At 66.0% G+C, this 21,607-nt stretch overlaps 1 protein-coding gene across 1 annotated transcript in view; it reads left to right on the top strand.

Moving 5' to 3' along the window:
- LOC136711923 (uncharacterized) overlaps window positions 1-21,607 on the top strand; it is a 46,880-nt gene that overhangs the window by 14,846 nt on the left and 10,427 nt on the right. The window contains exons 9-22 of the mRNA XM_066688516.1: window positions 309-397; window positions 537-620; window positions 752-851; window positions 1,093-1,145; window positions 8,918-9,001; window positions 9,133-9,232; window positions 9,421-9,473; window positions 10,592-10,726; window positions 10,926-11,009; window positions 11,141-11,240; window positions 11,669-11,761; window positions 16,888-17,027; window positions 17,187-17,303; window positions 20,732-20,833. Coding sequence (XP_066544613.1) covers window positions 309-397; window positions 537-620; window positions 752-851; window positions 1,093-1,145; window positions 8,918-9,001; window positions 9,133-9,232; window positions 9,421-9,473; window positions 10,592-10,726; window positions 10,926-11,009; window positions 11,141-11,240; window positions 11,669-11,761; window positions 16,888-17,027; window positions 17,187-17,303; window positions 20,732-20,833 — 1,334 coding nt within the window. The remainder of the gene's footprint in view (window positions 1-308; window positions 398-536; window positions 621-751; window positions 852-1,092; window positions 1,146-8,917; window positions 9,002-9,132; window positions 9,233-9,420; window positions 9,474-10,591; window positions 10,727-10,925; window positions 11,010-11,140; window positions 11,241-11,668; window positions 11,762-16,887; window positions 17,028-17,186; window positions 17,304-20,731; window positions 20,834-21,607) is intronic.

Raw genomic sequence — 21,607 nt, 5'->3', positions numbered from 1 at the left:
CCCCAGCCCCGAGTGGCAGTTTCTCTCTCCCTCTCTTCTTCCGGCCCCCTGGCCCCCAGCCCCGAGTGGCACTCTATCTCTCTCCTTCTAAGGCCCTCCAGCCCCCCGGACTGCAGCTTCTTGTGGATCTCTATCTCTCTCCTTCTAAGGCCCCCCGGCCCCCCGGCCCCCAGCCCCGTGTGGCAGTTTCTCTCTCCCTCTTTTTTTCTGGCCCCCTGGCCCCCAGCCCCGAGTGGCTCTCTATCTCTCTTCTTCTAAGGCCCCCCGGACCGCAGCCCCGTGTGGCTCTCTATCTCTCTGCTTCTAAGGCCCCCTGGCCCCCCGGCCCCCAGGCCCCCAGCCCCATATGGCGGTTACTCTCTCCCTCTCTTTTTCCGGCCCCCTGGCCCCCAGCCCCGTGTGGCTCTCTATCTCTCTCCTTCTAAGGCCCCCCGGCCCCCCGGCCCCCAGCCCCGTGTGGCAGTTTCTCTCTCCCTCTCTTTTTCCGACCCCCTGGCCCCCAGCCCCGTGTGGCTCTCTATCTCTCTCCTTCTAAGGCCCCCCGGCCCCCGGCCCCCAGCACCGTGTGGCTCTATATCTCTCTCCTTCTAAGGGCCCCCGGCCCCCTGGACCCCAGACCTGTGTGGCTCTCTATCTCTCTCCTTCTAAGGCCCCCCGGCCCCCAGCCCCGTGTGGAAGTTTCTCTTTCCTTCTCTTTTTCTGGCCCCCTGGCCCCCAGCCCCGTGTGGGTCTCTATCTCTCTCCTTCTAAGGCCCCCGGCCCCCTGGCCCCCCGGCCCCCCGGCCCCCAGCACCGTGTGGCTCTATATCTCTCTCCTTCTAAGGGCCCCCGGCCCCCTGGCCCCCAGACCTGTGTGGCTCTCTATCTCTCTCCTTCTAAGGCCCCCCGGCCCCCAGCCCCGAGTGGCAGTTTCTCTCTCCCTCTCTTTTTCCGGCCCCCTGGCCCCCAGCCCCGAGTGGCAGTTTCTCTCTCCCTCTCTTCTTCCGGCCCCCTGGCCCCCAGCCCCGAGTGGCACTCTATCTCTCTCCTTCTAAGGCCCTCCAGCCCCCCGGACTGCAGCCCCTTGTGGATCTCTATCTCTCTCCTTCTAAGGCCCTCCGGCCCTCCGGCCCTCCGGCCCCCCGGACCCCCGGCTCCCAAGCCCTGTATGGCAGTTTCTCTTTCCCTCTTTTTTTCCGGCCCCCTGGCCCCCAGCCCTGTGTGGCTCTCTATCTCTCTCCTTCTAAGGCCCCCCGGACCGCAGCCCCGTGTGGCTCTCTATCTCTCTCCTTCTAAGGCCCCCCGGCCCCCCGGCCCCCAGCCCTGTATGGCAGTTTCTCTTTCCCTCTTTTTTTCTGGCCCCCTGGCCCCCAGCCCCGAGTGGCTCTCTATCTCTCTTCTTCTAAGGCCCCCCGGACCGCAGCCCCGTGTGGCTCTCTATCTCTCTGCTTCTAAGGCCCCCTGGCCCCCCGGCCCCCAGGCCCCCAGCCCCATATGGCGGTTACTCTCTCCCTCTCTTTTTCCGGCCCCCTGGCCCCCAGCCCCGTGTGGCTCTCTATCTCTCGCCTTCTAAGGCCCCCTGGCCCCCCGGCCCCCAGCCCCGTGTGGCAGTTTCTCTCTCCCTCTCTTTTTCCGACCCCCTGGCCCCCAGCCCCATGTGGCACTCTGTCTCTCTCCTTCTAAGGCCCCTGGCCCCCCGGAACCCAGCCCCGTGTGGCTCTCTATCTCTCTCCTTCTAAGGCCCTCCGGCCCCCCGGCCCCCAGCCCTGTGTGGCAGTTTCTCTCTCCTTCTCTTTTTCTGGCCCCCTGGCCCCCAGCCCCGAGTGGCTCTCTATCTATTTCCTTCTAAGGCCCCCCGGACCGCAGCCCCGTGTGGGAGTTTCTCTCTCCTTCTCTTTTTCTGGCCCCCTGGCCCCCAGCCCCGTGTGGCTCTCTATCTCTCTCCTTCTAAGGCCCCCCGGCCCCCCGGCCCCCCGGCCCCCAGCCCTGTGTGGCGGTTACTCTCTCCCTCTCTTTTTCCGGCCCCCTGGCCCCCAGCCCCAAGTGGCACTTTATCTCTCTCCTTCTGAGTCCCCCGGCCCCCCGGAACCCAGCCCCGAGTGGCTCTATATCTCTCTCCTTCTAAGGGCCCCCGGCCCCCCGACTGCAGCCCCTTGTGGCTCTCTATCTCACTCCTTCTAAGGCCCCCCGGCCCCCCGGAACCCAGCCCCGAGTTGCTCTCTATCTCTCTCCTTTTAAGACCCCAGGCCCCCTGGCCCCCAGCCCTGTGTGGCTCTCTATCTCTTTCCTTCTAAGGCCCCCCGGCCCCCAGCCCCGTGTGGAAGTTTCTCTCTCATTCTCTTTTTCTGGCCCCCTGGCCCCCTGGCCCCCTGGCCCCCCGGCCCCCAGCCCTGTGTGGCAGTTTCTCTCTCCTTCTCTTTTTCCGGCCCCCTGGCCCCCAGCCCCGAGTGGCTCTGTATCTCTCTCCTTCTATGGCCCTCCGGCCCCCCGGCCCCCCGGACCCAGCCCCGTGTGGCGGTTTCTCTCTCCCTCTCTTTTTCCGACCCCCTGGCCCCCAGCCCCATGTGGCACTCTGTCTCTCTCCTTCTAAGGCCCCTGGCCCCCCGGAACCCAGCCCCGTGTGGCTCTCTATCTCTCTCCTTCTAAGGCCCCCCGGCCCCCAGCCCTGTGTGGCAGTTTCTCTCTCCTTCTCTTTTTCCGGCCCCCTGGCCCCCAGCCCCGAGTGGCTCTCTATCTATTTCCTTCTAAGGCCCCCCGGACCGCAGCCCCGTGTGGGAGTTTCTCTCTCCTTCTCTTTTTCTGGCCCCCTGGCCCCCAGCCCCGTGTGGCTCTCTATCTCTCTCCTTCTAAGGCCCCCCGGCCCCCCGGCCCCCCGGCCCCCAGCCCTGTGTGGCAGTTTCTCTCTCCTTCTCTTTTTCCGGCCCCCTGGCCCCCAGCCCCGAGTGGCTCTCTATCTATTTCCTTCTAAGGCCCCCCGGACCCAGCCCCATGTAGCGATTTTTCTCTCCCTCTCTTTTTCTGGCCCCCTGGCCCCCAGGCCCAAGTGGCTCTCTATCTCTCTCCTTCTAAGGCCCCCCGGACCCCCGGCCCCCAGCCCCATGTGGCGGTTACTCTCTCCCTCTCTTTTTCCGGCCCCCTGGCCCCCAGCCCCAAGTGGCACTTTATCTCTCTCCTTCTGAGTCCCCCGGCCCCCCGGAACCCAGCCCCGAGTGGCTCTATATCTCTCTCCTTCTAAGGGCCCCCGGCCCCCCGACTGCAGCCCCTTGTGGCTCTCTATCTCACTCCTTCTAAGGCCCCCCGGCCCCCCGGAACCCAGCCCCGAGTTGCTCTCTATCTCTCTCCTTTTAAGACCCCAGGCCCCCTGGCCCCCAGCCCTGTGTGGCTCTCTATCTCTTTCCTTCTAAGGCCCCCCGGCCCCCAGCCCCGTGTGGAAGTTTCTCTCTCCTTCTCTTTTTCTGGCCCCCTGGCCCCCTGGCCCCCTGGCCCCCCGGCCCCCAGCCCTGTGTGGCAGTTTCTCTCTCCTTCTCTTTTTCCGGCCCCCTGGCCCCCAGCCCCGTGTGGCTCTCTATCTCTCTCCTTCTAAGGCCCCCCGGCCCCCAGCCCTGTGTGGCAGTTTCTCTCTCCTTCTCTTTTTCCGGCCCCCTGGCCCCCAGCCCCGAGTGGCTCTCTATCTCTCTTCTTCTAAGGCCCCCCGGACCGCATCCCCGTGTGGCTCTCTATCTCTCTCCTTCTAAGGCCCCCCGGCCCCCAGCCCTGTGTGGCAGTTTCTCTCTCCTTCTCTTTTTCCGGCCCCCTGGCCCCCAGCCCCGAGTGGCTCTCTATCTCTCTTCTTCTAAGGCCCCCCGGCCCCCAGCCCCCAGCCCTGTGTGGCAGTTTCTCTCTCCTTCTCTTTTTCTGGCCCCCTGGCCCCCAGCCCCGTGTGGCTCTCTATCTCTCTCCTTCTAAGGCCCCCCGGCCCCCAGCCCTGTGTGGCAGTTTCTCTCTCCTTCTCTTTTTCCGGCCCCCTGGCCCCCAGCCCCGAGTGGCTCTCTATCTATTTCCTTCTAAGGCCCCCCGGACCCAGCCCCGTGTAGCGATTTTTCTCTCCCTCTCTTTTTCTGGCCCCCTGGCCCCCAGGCCCAAGTGGCTCTCTATCTCTCTCCTTCTAAGGCCCCCCGGACCCCCGGCCCCCAGCCCCATGTGGCGGTTACTCTCTCCCTCTCTTTTTCCGGCCCCCTGGCCCCCAGCCCCAAGTGGCACTTTATCTCTCTCCTTCTGAGTCCCCCGGCCCCCCGGAACCCAGCCCCGAGTGGCTCTATATCTCTCTCCTTCTAAGGGCCCCCGGCCCCCCGACTGCAGCCCCTTGTGGCTCTCTATCTCACTCCTTCTAAGGCCCCCCGGCCCCCCGGAACCCAGCCCCGAGTTGCTCTCTATCTCTCTCCTTTTAAGACCCCAGGCCCCCTGGCCCCCAGCCCTGTGTGGCTCTCTATCTCTTTCCTTCTAAGGCCCCCCGGCCCCCAGCCCCGTGTGGAAGTTTCTCTCTCATTCTCTTTTTCTGGCCCCCTGGCCCCCTGGCCCCCTGGCCCCCCGGCCCCCGGCCCTGTGTGGCAGTTTCTCTCTCCTTCTCTTTTTCCGGCCCCCTGGCCCCCAGCCCCGAGTGGCTCTCTATCTCTCTCCTTCTAAGGCCCCCCGGACCGCAGCCCCGTGTGGCTCTCTATCTCTGTCTTTCTAAGACCCTCCGGCCCCCCGGACCCCCAGCCCCATGTGGCGGTTACTCTCTCCCTCTCTTTTTCCGGCCCCCTGGCCCCAGCCCCGAGTGGCTCTGTATCTCTCTCCTTCTAAGGCCCCCTGGCCCCCAGCCCTGTGTGGCTCTCTATCTCTCTCCTTCTAAGGCCCCCCGGCCCCCAGCCCCGTGTGGAAGTTTCTCTCTCCTTCTCTTTTTCTGGCCCCCTGGCCCCCAGCCCCGTGTGGCTCTCTATCTTTCTCCTTCTAAGGCCCCCCGGCCCCCTGGCCCCCCGGCCCCCCGGCCCCCAGTCCTGTGTGGCAGTTTCTCTCTCCCTCTGTTTTTCTGGCCCCCTGGCCCCCCAGGCCCAAGTGGCTCTCTATCTCTCTCCTTCTAAGGCCCCCTGGCCCCCAGCCCCGTGTGGCTCTCTATCTCTCTCCTTCTAAGGCCCCCCGGCCCCCCGGAACCCAGCCCCGTGTGGCTCTCTATCTCTCTCCTTCTAAGGCCCTCCGGCCCCCCGGCCCCCAGCCCTGTGTGGCAGTTTCTCTCTCCTTCTCTTTTTCCGGCCCCCTGGCCCCCAGCCCCGAGTGGCTCTCTATCTATTTCCTTCTAAGGCCCCCCGGACCGCAGCCCCGTGTGGGAGTTTCTCTCTCCTTCTCTTTTTCTGGCCCCCTGGCCCCCAGCCCCGTGTGGCTCTCTATCTCTCTCCTTCTAAGGCCCCCCGGCCCCCCGGCCCCCAGCCCTGTGTGGCAGTTTCTCTCTCCTTCTCTTTTTCCGGCCCCCTGGCCCCCAGCCCCGAGTGGCTCTCTATCTATTTCCTTCTAAGGCCCCCCGGACCCAGCCCCGTTTAGCGATTTTTCTCTCCCTCTCTTTTTCTGGCCCCCTGGCCCCCAGGCCCAAGTGGCTCTCTATCTCTCTCCTTCTAAGGCCCCCCGGACCCCCGGCCCCCAGCCCCATGTGGCGGTTACTCTCTCCCTCTCTTTTTCCGGCCCCCTGGCCCCCAGCCCCAAGTGGCACTTTATCTCTCTCCTTCTGAGTCCCCCGGCCCCCCGGAACCCAGCCCCGAGTGGCTCTATATCTCTCTCCTTCTAAGGGCCCCCGGCCCCCCGACTGCAGCCCCTTGTGGCTCTCTATCTCACTCCTTCTAAGGCCCCCCGGCCCCCCGGAACCCAGCCCCGAGTTGCTCTCTATCTCTCTCCTTTTAAGACCCCAGGCCCCCTGGCCCCCAGCCCTGTGTGGCTCTCTATCTCTTTCCTTCTAAGGCCCCCCGGCCCCCAGCCCCGTGTGGAAGTTTCTCTCTCCTTCTCTTTTTCTGGCCCCCTGGCCCCCTGGCCCCCTGGCCCCCCGGCCCCCAGCCCTGTGTGGCAGTTTCTCTCTCCTTCTCTTTTTCCGGCCCCCTGGCCCCCAGCCCCGTGTGGCTCTCTATCTCTCTCCTTCTAAGGCCCCCCGGCCCCCAGCCCTGTGTGGCAGTTTCTCTCTCCTTCTCTTTTTCCGGCCCCCTGGCCCCCAGCCCCGAGTGGCTCTCTATCTCTCTTCTTCTAAGGCCCCCCGGACCGCATCCCCGTGTGGCTCTCTATCTCTCTCCTTCTAAGGCCCCCCGGCCCCCAGCCCTGTGTGGCAGTTTCTCTCTCCTTCTCTTTTTCCGGCCCCCTGGCCCCCAGCCCCGAGTGGCTCTCTATCTCTCTTCTTCTAAGGCCCCCCGGACCGCAGCCCCGTGTGGCTCTCTATCTCTCTCCTTCTAAGGCCCCCCGGCCCCCAGCCCCCAGCCCTGTGTGGCAGTTTCTCTCTCCTTCTCTTTTTCTGGCCCCCTGGCCCCCAGCCCCGTGTGGCTCTCTATCTCTCTCCTTCTAAGGCCCCCCGGCCCCCAGCCCTGTGTGGCAGTTTCTCTATCCTTCTCTTTTTCCGGCCCCCTGGCCCCCAGCCCCGAGTGGCTCTCTATCTCTCTTCTTCTAAGGCCCCCCGGACCGCAGCCCCGTGTGGCTCTCTATCTCTCTCCTTCTAAGGCCCTCCGGCCCCCCGGCCCCCCGGACCCAGCCCCGTGTAGCGTTTTTTTTTCTCCCTCTGTTTTTCTGGCCCCCTGGCCCCCAGGCCCAAGTGGCTCTCTATCTCTTTCCTTCTAAGCCCCCCCGGCCCCCCTGCCCCCAGCCCCGTGTGGCAGTTTCTCTTTCCCTCTCTTTCTCCGGCCCCCTGGCCCCCAGCCCCGAGTGGCTCTCTATCTCTCTCCTTCTAAGGCCCCCTGGACCACAGCCCCGTGTGGCTCTCTATCTCTCTCCTTCTAAGGCCTTCCGGCCCCCCGGCCCCCAGCCCTGTGTGGCAGTTTCTCTCTCCTTCTCTTTTTCTGGCCCCCTGGCCCCCAGCCCCGTGTGGCTCTCTATCTCTCTCCTTCTAAGGCCCCCCGGCCCCCAGCCCTGTGTGGCAGTTTCTCTCTCCTTCTCTTTTTCCGGCCCCCTGGCCCCCAGCCCCGAGTGGCTCTCTATCTATTTCCTTCTAAGGCCCCCCGGACCGCAGCCCCGTGTGGGAGTTTCTCTCTCCTTCTCTTTTTCTGGCCCCCTGGCCCCCAGCCCCGTGTGGCTCTCTATCTCTCTCCTTCTAAGGCCCCCCGGCCCCCAGGCCCCCCGGCCCCCAGCCCTGTGTGGCAGTTTCTCTCTCCTTCTCTTTTTCCTGCCCCCTGGCCCCCAGCCCCGAGTGGCTCTCTATCTATTTCCTTCTAAGGCCCCCCGGACCCAGCCCCGTGTAGCGGTTTTTCTCTCCCTCTCTTTTTCTAGCCCCCTGGCCCCCAGGCCCAAGTGGCTCTCTATCTCTCTCCTTCTAAGGCCCCCCCGGCCCCCCGGCCCCCAGCCCCATGTGGCGGTTACTCTCTCCCTCTCTTTTTCCGGCCCCCTGGCCCCCTGGCCCCCTGGCCCCCCGGCCCCCAGCCCTGTGTGGCAGTTTCTCTTTCCTTCTCTTTTTCCGGCCCCCTGGCCCCCAGCCCCGAGTGGCTCTCTATCTCTCTCCTTCTAAGGCCCCCCAGACCGCAGCCCCGTGTGGCTCTCTATCTCTGTCCTTCTAAGACCCTCCGGCCCCCCGGACCCCCACACCCAGCCCCGTGTAGCGTTTTTTCTCTCCCTCTGTTTTTCTGGCCCCCAGGCCCAAGTGGCTCTCTATCTCTCTCCTTCTAAGGCCCCCCGGCCCCCCGGCCCCCAGCCCCATGTGGCGGTTACTCTCTCCCTCTCTTTTTCCGGCCCCCTGGCCCCCAGCCCCGAGTGGCTCTGTATCTCTCTCCTTCTAAGGCCCCCTGGCCCCCAGCCCCGTGTGGCTCTCTATCTTTCTCCTTCTAAGGCCCCCCAGCCCCCTGGCCCCCCGGCCCCCCGGCCCCCAGTCCTGTGTGGCAGTTTCTCTCTCCCTCTGTTTTTCTGGCCCCCTGGCCCCCCAGGCCCAAGTGGCTCTCTATCTCTCTCCTTCTAAGGCCCCCTGGCCCCCCAGCCCCGTGTGTCTCTCTATCTCTCTCCTTCTAAGGCCCCCCGGCCCCCAGCCCTGTGTGGCAGTTTCTCTCTCCTTCTCTTTTTCCGGCCCCCTGGCCCCCAGCCCCGAGTGGCTCTCTATCTATTTCCTTCTAAGGCCCCCCGGACCCAGCCCCGTGTAGCGGTTTTTCTCTCCCTCTCTTTTTCTAGCCCCCTGGCCCCCAGGCCCAAGTGGCTCTCTATCTCTCTCCTTCTAAGGCCCCCCCGGCCCCCCGGCCCCCAGCCCCATGTGGCGGTTACTCTCTCCCTCTCTTTTTCCGGCCCCCTGGCCCCCAGCCCCGAGTGGCTCTGTATCTCTCTCCTTCTAAGGCCCCCCGGCCCCCAGCACTGTGTGGCGATTTCTCTCTCCCTCTCTTTTTCCGGCCCCCTGGCCCCCAGCCCCGAGTGGCTCTATATCTCTCTCCTTCTAAGGGCCCCCGGCCCCCCGACTGCAGCCCCTTGTGGCTCTCTATCTCTCTCCTTCTAAGGCCCCTGGCCCCCAGCCCCGTGTGGCTCTCTATCTCTCTCCTTCTAAGGCCCCCCGGCCCCCAGCCCCGTGTGGCGGTTTCTCTCTCCCTCTGTTTTTCTGGCCCCCTGGCCCCCCAGCCCCGTGTGGCTCTCTATCTCTCTCCTTCTAAGGCCCCCCGGCCCCCTGGCCCCCCGGCCCCCAGCCCTGTGTGGCAGTTTCTCTCTCCTTCTCTTTTTCCGGCCCCCTGGCCCCCAGCCCCGTGTGGCTCTCTATCTCTCTCCTTCTAAGGCCCCCCGGCCCCCGGCCCCCAGCACCGTGTGGCTCTATATCTCTCTCCTTCTAAGGGCCCCCGGCCCCCTGGACCCCAGACCTGTGTGGCTCTCTATCTCTCTCCTTCTAAGGCCCCCCGGCCCCCAGCCCCGTGTGGAAGTTTCTCTTTCCTTCTCTTTTTCTGGCCCCCTGGCCCCCAGCCCCGTGTGGGTCTCTATCTCTCTCCTTCTAAGGCCCCCGGCCCCCTGGCCCCCCGGCCCCCCGGCCCCCAGCACCGTGTGGCTCTATATCTCTCTCCTTCTAAGGGCCCCCGGCCCCCTGGCCCCCAGACCTGTGTGGCTCTCTATCTCTCTCCTTCTAAGGCCCCCCGGCCCCCAGTTCCGAGTGGCAGTTTCTCTCTCCCTCTCTTTTTCCGGCCCCCTGGCCCCCAGCCCCGAGTGGCACTCTATCTCTCTCCTTCTAAGGCCCTCCAGCCCCCCGGACTGCAGCCCCTTGTGGATCTCTATCTCTCTCCTTCTAAGGCCCTCCGGCCCTCCGGCCCTCCGGCCCCCCGGACCCCCGGCTCCCAAGCCCTGTATGGCAGTTTCTCTTTCCCTCTTTTTTTCCGGCCCCCTGGCCCCCAGCCCTGTGTGGCTCTCTATCTCTCTCCTTCAAAGGCCCCCCGGACCGCAGCCCCGTGTGGCTCTCTATCTCTCTCCTTCTAAGGCCCCCCGGCCCCCCGGCCCCCAGCCCCATGTGGCAGTTTCTCTCTCCCTCTCTTTTTCCGACCCCCTGGCCCCCAGCCCCGTGTGGCTCTCTATCTCTCTCCTTCTAAGGCCCCCCGGCCCCCGGAACCCAGCCCCGAGTTGCTCTCTATCTCTCTCCTTTTAAGACCCCAGGCCCCCTGGCCCCCAGCCCTGTGTGGCTCTCTATCTCTCTCCTTCTAAGGCCCCCCGGCCCCCAGCCCCGTGTGGCTCTCTATCTCTCTCCTTCTAAGGCCCCCGGCCCCCTGGCCCCCCGGCCCCCAGCCCTGTGTGGCAGTTTTTCTTTCCCTCTCTTTTTCCGGCCCCCTGACCCCCAGCCCCGTGTGGCTCTCTATCTCTCTCCTTCTAAGGCCCTCCGGCCCCCCGGCCCCCCGGCCCCCAGCACCGTGTGGCGGTTTCTCTCTCCCTTTCTTTTTCCGACCCCCTGGCCCCCAGCCCTGTGTGGCTCTCTATCTCTCTCCTTCTAAGGCCCTCCGGCCCCCCGGACCCCCGGACCCAGCCCCGTGTAGCTGTTTTTCTCTCGCTGTGTTTTTCTGGCCCCCTGGCCCCCAGGCCCAAGTGGCTCTCTATCTCTCTCCTTCTAAGGCCCCCCGGCCCCCTGGCCCCCAGCCCCGTGTGGCTCTCTATCTCTCTCCTTCTAAGGCCCCCCGGACCACAGCCCCGTGTGGCTCTCTATCTCTCTCCTTCTAAGTCCCGCCGGCCCCCCGGCCCCCAGCCCTGTGTGGCAGTTTCTCTCTCCTTCTCTATTTCTAGCCCCCTGGCCCCCAGCCCCGAGTGGCTCTCTATCTCTCTTCTTCTAAGGCCCTCCGGCCCCCCGGCCCCCCGGACCCAGCCCCGTGTGGCTCTCTATCTCTCTCCTTCTAAGGCCCTCCGGCCCCCCGGCCCCCCGGACCCAGCCCCGTGTAGCGGTTTTTCTCTCCCTCTGTTTTTCTTGCCCCCTGGCCCTCAGGCCCAAGTGGCTCTCTATCTCTCTCCTCCTAAGGCCCCCCGGCCCCCCGGACTGCAGCCCACTGTGGATTTCTTTCACTCTCCTTCTAAGGCCCTCCGGCCCTCAGGACCCCCGGACCCCCGGACCCAGCCCCGTGTATCAGTTTCTCTCTCCTTCTCTATTTCTGGCCCCCTGGCCCCCAGCCCCGAGTGGCACTCTATCTCTCTTCATCTAAGCCCCCGCGGCCCCCCGGACCCCCGGCTCCCAAGCCCCGTGTGGCAGTTTCTCTCTCCCTCTCTTTTTCCGACCCCCTGGCCCCCAGCCCCGTGTGGCTCTCTATCTCTCTCCTTCTAAGGCCCCCCGGCCCCCGGCCCCCAGCACCGTGTGGCTCTATATCTCTCTCCTTCTAAGGGCCCCCGGCCCCCTGGACCCCAGACCTGTGTGGCTCTCTATCTCTCTCCTTCTAAGGCCCCCCGGCCCCCAGCCCCGTGTGGAAGTTTCTCTCTCCTTCTCTTTTTCTGGCCCCCTGGCCCCCAGCCCCATGTGGGTCTCTATCTCTCTCCTTCTAAGGCCCCCGGCCCCCTGGCCCCCCGGCCCCCCGGCCCCCAGCACCGTGTGGCTCTATATCTCTCTCCTTCTAAGGGCCCCCGGCGCCCTGGCCCCCAGACCTGTGTGGCTCTCTATCTCTCTCCTTCTAAGGCCCCCCGGCCCCCCGGAACCCAGCCCCGAGTTGCTCTCTTTCCCTCTCCTTTTAAGACCCCAGGCCCCCTAGTCCCCAGACCTGTGTGGCTCTGTATCTCTCTCTTTCTAAAGCCCTCCGGCCCCCCGGCCCCCCGGACCCAGCCCCGTGTGGCAGTTTCTCTTTCCCTCTCTTTTTCCGACCCCCTGGCCCCCAGCCCTGTGTGGCTCTCTATCTCTCTCCTTCTAAGGCCCCCCGGCCCCCGGCCCCCAGCACCGTGTGGCTCTATATCTCTCTCCTTCTAAGGGCCCCCGGCCCCCCGGAACCCAGCCCCGAGTTGCTCTCTATCTCTCTCCTTTTAAGACCCCAGGCCCCCTGGCCCCCAGCCCTGTGTGGCTCTCTATCTCTCTCCTTCTAAGGCCCCCCGGCCCCCGGCCCCCAGCACCGTGTGGCTCTCTATCTCTCTCCTTCTAAGGCCCTCCGGCCCCCCGGCCCCCCGGACCCAGCCCCGTGTAGCGGTTTTTCTCTCCCTCTGTTTTTCTGGCCCCCTGGCCCCCAGGCCCAAGTGGCTCTCTATCTCTCTCCTTCTAAGGCCCCCCTGGCCCCCAGCCCTGTGTGTCTCTCTATCTCTCTCCTTCTAAGTCCCGCCGGCCCCCCGGCCCCCCGGCCCCCAGCCCTGTGTGGCAGTTTCTCTCTCCTTCTCTATTTCCGGCCCCCTGGCCCCCAGCCCCGAGTGGCTCTCTATCTCTCTTCTTCTAAGGCCCCCCGGACCGCAGCCCCGTGTGGCAGTTTCTCTCTCCCTCTCTTTTTCCGGCCCCCTGGCCCCCAGCCCCGTGTGGCTCTCTATCTCTCTCCTTCTAAGGCCCCCCGGCCCCCCGGCCCCCAGCCCCGTGTGGCAGTTTCTCTCTCCCTCTCTTTTTCCGACCCCCTGGCCCCCAGCCCCGTGTGGCTCTCTATCTCTCTCCTTCTAAGGCCCCCCGGCCCCCGGCCCCCAGCACCGTGTGGCTCTATATCTCTCTCCTTCTAAGGGCCCCCGGCGCCCTGGCCCCCAGACCTGTGTGGCTCTCTATCTCTCTCCTTCTAAGGCCCCCCGGCCCCCAGCCCCGAGTGGCAGTTTCTCTCTCCCTCTCTTTTTCCGGCCTCCTGGCCCCCAGCCCCGAGTGGCAGTTTCTCTCTCCCTCTCTTCTTCCGGCCCCCTGGCCCCCAGCCCCGAGTGGCACTCTATCTCTCTCCTTCTAAGGCCCTCCAGCCCCCCGGACTGCAGCCCCTTGTGGATCTCTATCTCTCTCCTTCTAAGGACCTCCGGCCCTCCGGCCCTCCGGCCCCCCGGACCCCCGGCTCCCAAGCCCTGTATGGCAGTTTCTCTTTCCCTCTTTTTTTCCGGCCCCCTGGCCCCCAGCCCTGTGTGGCTCTCTATCTCTCTCCTTCTAAGGCCCCCCGGACCGCAGCCCCGTGTGGCTCTCTATCTCTCTCCTTCTAAGGCCCCCCGGCCCCCGGAACCCAGCCCCGAGTTGCTCTCTATCTCTCTCCTTTTAAGACCCCAGGCCCCCTGGCCCCCAGACCTGTGTGGCTCTCTATCTCTCTCCTTCTAAGGCCCCCCGGCCCCCAGCCCCGTGTGGAAGTTTCTCCCTCCTTCTCTTTTTCTGGCCCCCTGGCCCCCAGCCCCGTGTGGCTCTCTATCTCTCTCCTTCTAAGGCCCCCGGCCCCCTGGTCCCCCGGCCCCCAGCCCTGTGTGGCAGTTTTTCTTTCCCTCTCTTTTTCCGGCCCCCTGGCCCCCAGCCCCGTGTGGCTCTCTATCTCTCTCCTTCTAAGGCCCTCCGGCCCCCCGGCCCCCCGGACCCAGCCCCGTGTAGCGGTTTTTCTTTCCTTCTGTTTTTCTTGCCCCCTGGCCCCCAGGCCTAAGTGGCTCTCTATCTCTCTCCTTCTAAGGCCCCCTGGCCCCCCGGCCCCCCGGCCCCCTGCCCCATATGGCGGTTACTCTCTCCCTCTCTTTTTCCGGCCCCCTGGCCCCCAGCCCCGAGTGGCTCTGTATCTCTCTCCTTTTAAGGCCCCCCGGACCGCAGCCCCGTGTGGCTCTCTATCTGTCTCCTTCTAAGGCCCTCCGGCCCCCAGCCCCGTGTGGCAGTTTCTCTTTCCCTCTCTTTCTCCGGCCCCCTGGCCCCCAGCCCCGTGTGGCTCTCTATCTCTCTCCTTCTAAGGCCCTCTGGCCCCCCGGCCCCCCGGCCCCCAGCACCGTGTGGCGGTTTCTCTCTTCCTCTCTTTTTCCGACCCCCTGGCCCCCAGCCCCGTGTGGCGGTTTTTCTCTCCCTCTGTTTTTCTGGCCCCCTGGCCCCCAGCCCCGTGTGGCTCTCTATCTCTCTCCTTCTAAGGCCCCCGGTCCCCTGGCCCCCTGGCCCCCCGGCCCCCAGCCCTGTGTGGCAGTTTCTCTCTCCTTCTCTTTTTCCGGCCCCCTGGCCCCCAGCCCCGAGTGGCTCTCTATCTCTCTCCTTCTAAGGCCCCCCGGCCCCCCGGCCCCCAGCCCCGTGTGGCAGTTTCTCTTTCCCTCTCTTTCTCCGGCCCCCTGGCCCCCAGCCCCGTGTGGCTCTCTATCTCTCTCCTTCTAAGGCCCTCTGACCCCCCGGACCCCCGGCTCCCAAGCCCTGTATGGCAGTTTCTCTTTCCCTCTTTTTTTCCGGCCCCCTGGGCCCCAGCCCTGTGTGGCAGTTTCTCTTTCCCTCTTTTTTTCCGGCCCCCTGGCCCCCAGCCCCGAGTGGCTCTCTATCTCTCTCCTTCTAAGGCCCCCCAGACCGCAGCCCCGTGTGGCTCTCTATCTCTCTCCTTCTAAGGCCCTCCGGCCCCCCGGCCCCCCGGACCCAGCCCCGTGTAGCGGTTTTTCTCTCCCTCTGTTTTTCTGGCCCCCCAGGCCCCCAGCCCCGTGTGGCAGTTTCTCTCTCTCTCTCTTTTTCCGACCCCCTGGCCCCCAGCCCCGTGTGGCTCTCTATCTCTCTCCTTTTAAGATCCCAGGCCCCCTGGCCCCCAGACCTGTGTGGCTCTCTATCTCTCTCCTTCTAAGGCCCCCCGGCCCCCAGCCCCGTGTGGAAGTTTCTCCCTCCTTCTCTTTTTCTGGCCCCCTGGCCCCCAGCCCCGTGTGGCTCTCTATCTCTCTCCTTCTAAGGCCCCCGGCCCCCTGGCCCCCCGGCCCCCAGCCCTGTGTGGCAGTTTCTCTCTCCCTCTCTTTTTCCGGCCCCCTGGCCCCCAGCCCCGTGTGGCTCTCTATCTCTCTCCTCCTATGGCCCCCCGGACCGCAGCCCCGTGTGGCTCTCTATCTGTCTCCTTCTAAGGCCCTCCGGCCCCCCGGCCCCCTGGCCCCCAGCCCCGTGTGGCGGTTTTTCTCTCCCTCTGTTTTTCTGGCCCCCTGGCCCCCAGCACCGTGTGACTCTATATCTCTCTCCTTCTAAGGGCCCCCGGCCCCCCGGAACCCAGCCCCGAGTTGCTCTCTATCTCTCTCCTTTTAAGACCCCAGGCCCCCTGGCCCCCAGACCTGTGTGGAAGTTTCTCTCTCCTTCTCTTTTTCTGGCCCCCTGGCCCCCAGCCCCGTGTGGCTCTCTATCTCTCTCCTTCTAAGGCCCCCGGCCCCCTGGCCCCCTGGCCCCCTGGCCCCCAGCCCTGTGTGGCAGTTTCTCTCTCCTTCTCTTTTTCCGGCCCCCTGGCCCCCTGGCCCGAGTGGCTCTCTATCTCTCTCCTTCTAAGGCCCCCCGACCCCCCGGCCCCCAGCCCCGTGTGGCAGTTTCTCTTTCCCTCTCTTTCTCCGGCCCCCTGGCCCCCAGCCCCGAGTGGCTCTCTATCTCTCTCCTTCTAAGGCCCCCCGGCCCCCCGGCCCCCAGCCCCGTGTGGCAGTTTCTCTTTCCCTCTCTTTCTCCGGCCCCCTGGTCCCCAGCCCCGTGTGGCTCTCTATCTCTCTCCTTCTAAGGCCCTCCGGCCCCCCGGCCCCCCGGCCCCCAGCACCGTGTGGCGGTTTCTCTCTCCCTCTCTCTTTCCGACCCCCTGGCCCCCAGCCCCGTGTGGCAGTTTCTCTCTCCCTCTCTTTTTCCGCCCCCCTGGCCCCCAGCCCCGATGGCACTCTATCTCTCTCCTTCTAAGGCCCTCCGGCCCTCAGGACCCCCGGACCCCCGGACCCAGCCCCGTGTATCAGTTTCTCTTTCCCTCTCTTTTTCCGGCCCCCTGGCCCCCAGCCCCGAGTGGCACTCTATCTCTCTCCTTCTAAGGCCCCCCGGCCCCCGGCCCCCAGCACCGTGTGGCTCTATATCTCTCTCCTTCTAAGGGCCCCCGGCCCCCCGGAACCCAGCCCCGAGTTGCTCTCTATCTCTCTCCTTTTAAGACCCCAGGCCCCCTGGCCCCCAGACCTGTGTGGCTCTATATCTCTCTCCTTCTAAGGGCCCCCGGCCCCCCGGAACCCAGCCCCGTGTGGCTCTATATCTCTCTCCTTCTAAGGGCCCCCGGCCCCCCGGAACCCAGCCCCGAGTTGCTCTCTATCCCTCTCCTTTTAAGACCCCCGGCCCCCCGGCCCCCAGCCCCCTGTGGCAGTTTCTCTTTCCCTCTCTTTCTCTGGCCCCCAGCCCCGTGTGGCTCTCTATCTCTTTCCTTCTAAGGCCCTCCGGCCCCCCCGCCCCCCGGACCCAGCCCCGTGTAGCGGTTTCTCTCTCCCTCTCTTTTTCCGACCCCCTGGCCCCCAGCCCCGTGTGGCTCTCTATCTCTCTCCTTCTAAGGCCCCCCGGCCCCCGGCCCCCAGCACCGTGTGGCTCTCTATCTCTCTCCTTCTAAGGCCCTCCGGCCCCCCGGCCCCCTGGACCCAGCCCCGTGTAGCGGTTTTTCTCTCCCTCTGTTTTTCTGGCCCCCTGGCCCCCAGGCCCAAGTGGCTCTCTATTTCTCTCCTTCTAAGGCCCCCCGGCCCCCAGCCCCCAGCCCCGTGTGGCAGTTTCTCTTTCCCTCTCTTTCTCCGGCCCCCTGGCCCCCAGCCCCGAGTGGCTCTCTATCTCTCTCCTTCTAAGGCCCCCCGGACCACAGCCCCGTGTGGCTCTCTATCTCTCTCCTTCTAAGGCCCCCCTGGCCCCCAGCCCTGTGTGTCTCTCTATCTCTCACCTTCTAAGTCCCGCCGGCCCCCCGGCCCCCCGGCCCCCAGCCCTGTGTGGCAGTTTCTCTCTCCTTCTCTATTTCTGGCCCCCTGGCCCCCAGCCCCGTGTGGCTCTCTATCTCTCTCCTTCTAAGGCCCTCCGGCCCCCCGGCCCCCCGGCCCCCAGCCCCATATGGCGGTTACTCTCTCCCTCTCTTTTTCCGGCCCCCTGGCCCCCAGCCCCTAGTGGCTCTGTATCTCTCTCCTTCTAAGGCCCCCCGGACCGCAGCCCCGTGTGGCTCTCTATCTCTCTCCTTCTAAGGCCCCCCGGCCCCCCGGCCCCCAGCCCCGTGTGGCAGTTTCTCTTTCCCTCTCTTTCTCCGGCCCCCTGGCCCCCAGCCCCGTGTGGCTCTCTATCTCTCTCCTTCTAAGGCCCTCCGGCCCCCCCGCCCCCCGGACCCAGCCCCGTGTAGCGGTTTCTCTCTCCCTCTCTTTTTCCGACCCCCTGGCCCCCAGCCCCGTGTGGCTCTCTATCTCTCTCCTTCTAAGGCCCCCCGGCCCCCGGCCCCCAGCACCGTGTGGCTCTATATCTCTCTCCTTCTAAGGGCCCCCGGCCCCCGGCCCCCAGCACCGTGTGGCTCTATATCTCTCTCCTTCTAAGGGCCCCCGGCCCCCCGGCCCCCAGCCCCGTGTGGCAGTTTCTCTCTCCCTCTCTTTTTCCGACCCCCTGGCCCCCAGCCCCGAGTGGCTCTCTATCTCTCTCCTTCTAAGGCCCCCCGGCCCCCCGGCCCCCAGCCCCGTGTGGCAGTTTCTCTCTCCCTCTCTTTTTCCGACCCCCTGGCCCCCAGCCCCGAGTGGCTCTCTATCTCTCTCCTTCTAAGGGCCCCCGGCCCCCGGCCCCCAGCACCGTGTGGCTCTATATCTCTCTCCTTCTAAGGGCCCCCGGCCCCCCGGCCCCCAGCCCCGTGTGGCAGTTTCTCTCTCCCTCTCTTTTTCCGACCCCCTGGCCCCCAGCCCCAAGTGGCTCTCTATCTCTCTCCTTCTAAGGCCCTCCGGCCCCCCCGCCCCCCGGACCCAGCCCCGTGTAGCGGTTTCTCTCTCCCTCTCTTTTTCCGACCCCCTGGCCCCAGCCCCGTGTGGCTCTCTATCTCTCTCCTTCTAAGGCCCCCCGGCCCCCGGCCCCCAGCACCGTGTGGCTCTATATCTCTCTCCTTCTAAGGGCCCCCGGCCCCCCGGAACCCAGCCCCGAGTTGCTCTCTATCTCTCTCCTTTTAAGACCCCAGGCCCCCTGGCCCCCAGACCTGTGTGGCTCTATATCTCTCTCCTTCTAAGGGCCCCCGGTCCCCCGGAACCCAGCCCCGTGTGGCTCTATATCTCTCTCCTTCTAAGGGCCCCCGGCCCCCCGGAACCCAGCCCCGAGTTGCTCTCTATCCCTCTCCTTTTAAGACCCCCGGCCCCCCGGCCCCCAGCCCCCTGTGGCAGTTTCTCTTTCCCTCTCTTTCTCCGGCCCCCTGGCCCCCAGCCCCGTGTGGCTCTCTATCTCTCTCCTTCTAAGGCCCTCCGGCCCCCCCGCCCCCCGGACCCAGCCCCGTGTAGCGGTTTCTCTCTCCCTCTCTTTTTCCGACCCCCTGGCCCCCAGCCCCGTGTGGCTCTCTATCTCTCTCCTTCTAAGGCCCCCCGGCCCCCGGCCCCCAGCACCGTGTGGCTCTCTATCTCTCTCCTTCTAAGGCCCTCCGGCCCCCCGGCCCCCCGGCCCAGCCCCGTGTAGCGGTTTTTCTCTCCCTCTGTTTTTCTGGCCCCCTGGCCCCCAGGCCCAAGTGGCTCTCTATCTCTCTCCTTCTAAGGCCCCCCGGCCCCCAGCCCCGTGTGGCAGTTTCTCTTTCCCTCTCTTTCTCCGGCCCCCTGGCCCCCAGCCCCGAGTGGCTCTCTATCTCTCTCCTTCTAAGGCCCCCCTGGCCCCCAGCCCTGTGTGTCTCTCTATCTCTCACCTTCTAAGTCCCGCCGGCCCCCCGGCCCCCCGGCCCCCAGCCCTGTGTGGCAGTTTCTCTCTCCTTCTCTATTTCTGGCCCCCTGGCCCCCAGCCCCGTGTGGCTCTCTATCTCTCTCCTTCTAAGGCCCTCCGGCCCCCCGGCCCCCCGGCCCCCAGCCCCATATGGCGGTTACTCTCTCCCTCTCTTTTTCCGGCCCCCTGGCCCCCAGCCCCGAGTGGCTCTGTATCTCTCTCCTTCTAAGGCCCCCCGGACCGCAGCCCCGTGTGGCTCTCTATCTCTCTCCTTCTAAGGCCCTCCGGCCCCCCGGCCCCCCGGACCCAGCCCCGTGTAGCGGTTTTTCTCTTCCTCTGTTTTTCTGGCCCCCTGGCCCCCATGCCCAAGTGGCTCTCTATCTCTCTCCTCCTAAGGCCCCCCGGCCCCCCGGACCCAGCCCCGTGTATCAGTTTCTCTTTCCCTCTCTTTTTCCGGCCCCCTGGTCCCTAGCCCCGAGTGGCACTCTATCTCTCTCCATCTAAGCCCCCGCGGCCCCCCGGACCCCCGGCTCCCAAGCCCCGTGTGGCAGTTTCTCTCTCCCTCTTTTTTTCCGGCCCCCTGGCCCCCAGCCCCGAGTGGCTCTCTATCTCTCTTCTTCTAAGGCCCCCCGGACCGCAGCCCCGTGTGGCTCTCTATCTCTCTGCTTCTAAGGCCCCCTGGCCCCCCGGCCCCCAGGCCCCCAGCCCCATATGGCGGTTACTCTCTCCCTCTCTTTTTCCGGCCCCCTGGCCCCCAGCCCCGAGTGGCTCTGTATCTCTCTCCTTCTAAGGCCCCCCGGCCCTCCGACTGCAGCCCCGTGTGGCGGTTTCTCTCTCCCTCTGTTTTTCTGCCCCCCTGGCCCCCAGCCCCGAGTGGCAGTTTCTCTCTCCCTCTCTTTTTCCGGCCCCCTGGCCCCCAGCCCCGAGTGGCTCTCTATCTCTCTCCTTCTATGGCCCTCCAGCCCCCCGGACTGCAGCCCCTTGTGGATCTCTATCTCTCTCCTTCTAAGGCCCCCCGGCCCCCCGGCCCACCGGCTCCCAAGCCCCGTGTGGCAGTTTCTCTCTCCCTCTTTTTTTCCGGCCCCCTGGCCCCCAGCCCCGAGTGGCTCTCTATCTCTCTCCTTCTAAGGCCCCCCGGCCCCCCGGCCCCCAGCCCCGTGTGGCAGTTTCTCTCTCCCTCTCTTTTTCCGACCCCCTGGCCCCCAGCCCCGTGTGGCTCTCTATCTCTCTCCTTCTAAGGCCCCCCGGCCCCCGGCCCCCAGCACCGTGTGGCTCTATATCTCTCTCCTTCTAAGGGCCCCTGGCCCCCTGGCCCCCAGACCTGTGTGGCTCTCTGTCTCTCTCCTTCTAAGGCCCCCCGGCCCCCAGCCCCGTGTGGAAGTTTCTCTCTCCCTCTCTTTCTCCGGCCCCCTGGCCCCCAGCCCCGTGTGGCTCTCTATCTCTCTCCTTCTAAGGCCCTCCGGCCCCCCCGCCCCCCGGACCCAGCCCCGTGTAGCGGTTTTTCTCTCCCTCTGTTTTTCTGGCCCCCTGGCCCCCAGGCCCAAGTGGCTCTCTATCTCTCTCCTTCTAAGGCCCCCCGGCCCCCAGCCCCGTGTGGCAGTTTCTCTTTCCCTCTCTTTCTCCGGCCCCCTGGCCCCCAGCCCCGAGTGGCTCTCTATCTCTCTCCTTCTAAGGCCCCCCGGCCCCCAGCCCCGTGTGGCGGTTTCTCTCTCCCTCTGTTTTTCTGGCCCCCTGGCCCCCCAGGCCCAAGTGGCTCTCTATCTCTCTCCTTCTAAGGCCCCCCGGCCCCCCTGCCCCCAGCCCCGTGTGGCAGTTTCTCTTTCCCTCTCTTTCTCCGGCCCCCTGGCCCCCAGCCCCGAGTGGCTCTCTATCTCTCTCCTTCTAAGGCCCCCCGGCCCCCAGCCCCGTGTGGCGGTTTCTCTCTCCCTCTGTTTTTCTGGCCCCCTGGCCCCCCAGGCCCAAGTGGCTCTCTATCTCTCTCCTTCTAAGTCCCGCCGGCCCCCCGGCCCCCCGGCCCCCAGCCCTGTGTGGCAGTTTCTCTCTCCTTCTCTATTTCTGGCCCCCTGGCCCCCAGCCCCGTGTGGCTCTCTATCTCTCTCCTTCTAAGGCCCTCCGGCCCCCCGGCCCCCCGGCCCCCAGCCCCATATGGCGGTTACTCTCTCCCTCTCTTTTTCCGGCCCCCTGGCCCCCAGCCCCGAGTGGCTCTGTATCTCTCTCCTTCTAAGGCCCCCTGGACCGCAGCCCCGTGTGGCTCTCTATCTCTCTCCTTCTAAGGCCCTCCGGCCCCCCGGCCCCCCGGACCCATCCCCGTGTAGCGGTTTTTCTCTTCCTCTGTTTTTCTGGCCCCCTGGCCCCCATGCCCAAGTGGCTCTCTATCTCTCTCCTCCTAAGGCCCCCCGGCCCCCCGGACTGCAGCCCACTGTGGATTTCTTTCACTCTCCTTCTAAGGCCCTCCGGCCCTCAGGACCCCCGGACCCCCGGACCCAGCCCCGTGTATCAGTTTCTCTTTCCCTCTCTTTTTCCGGCCCCCTGGTCCCTAGCCCCGAGTGGCACTCTATCTCTCTCCATCTAAGCCCCCGCGGCCCCCCGGACCCCCGGCTCCCAAGCCCCGTGTGGCAGTTTCTCTCTCCCTCTTTTTTTCCGGCCCTCTGGCCCCCAGCCCCGAGTGGCTCTCTATCTCTCTTCTTCTAAGGCCCCCCGGACCGCAGCCCCGTGTGGCTCTCTATCTCTCTCCTTCTAAGGCCCTCCGGCCCCCCGGCCCCCCGGACCCAGCCCCGTGTAGCGGTTTTTCTCTCCCTCTGTTTTTCTTGCCCCCCGGCCCCCAGGCCTAAGTGGCTCTCTATCTCTCTGCTTCTAAGGCCCCCTGGCCCCCCGGCCCCCAGGCCCCCAGCCCCATATGGCGGTTACTCTCTCCCTCTCTTTTTCCGGCCCCCTGGCCCCCAGCCCAGAGTGGCTCTGTATCTGTCTCCTTTTAAGGCCCCCCGGACCGCAGCCCCGTGTGGCGGTTTCTCTCTCCCTCTCTTTTTCCGGCCCCCTGGCCCCCAGCCCCGAGTGGCTCTCTATCTCTCTTCTTCTAAGGCCCTTCAGCCCCCCGGACTGCAGCCCCTTGTGGATCTCTATCTCTCTCCTTCTAAGGCCCCCCGGCCCCCGGCCCCCAGCACCGTGTGGCTCTATATCTCTCTCCTTCTAAGGGCCCCCGGCCCCCTGGCCCCCAGACCTGTGTGGCTCTCTATCTCTCTCCTTCTAAGGCCCCCCGGCCCCCAGCCC

The sequence above is a fragment of the Amia ocellicauda genome, chromosome 16, assembly GCF_036373705.1.
Source record: "Amia ocellicauda isolate fAmiCal2 chromosome 16, fAmiCal2.hap1, whole genome shotgun sequence".
Taxonomy (NCBI): Eukaryota; Metazoa; Chordata; class Actinopteri; order Amiiformes; family Amiidae; genus Amia; species Amia ocellicauda.
This window is presented reverse-complemented; position numbering and strand designations above follow the sequence as displayed.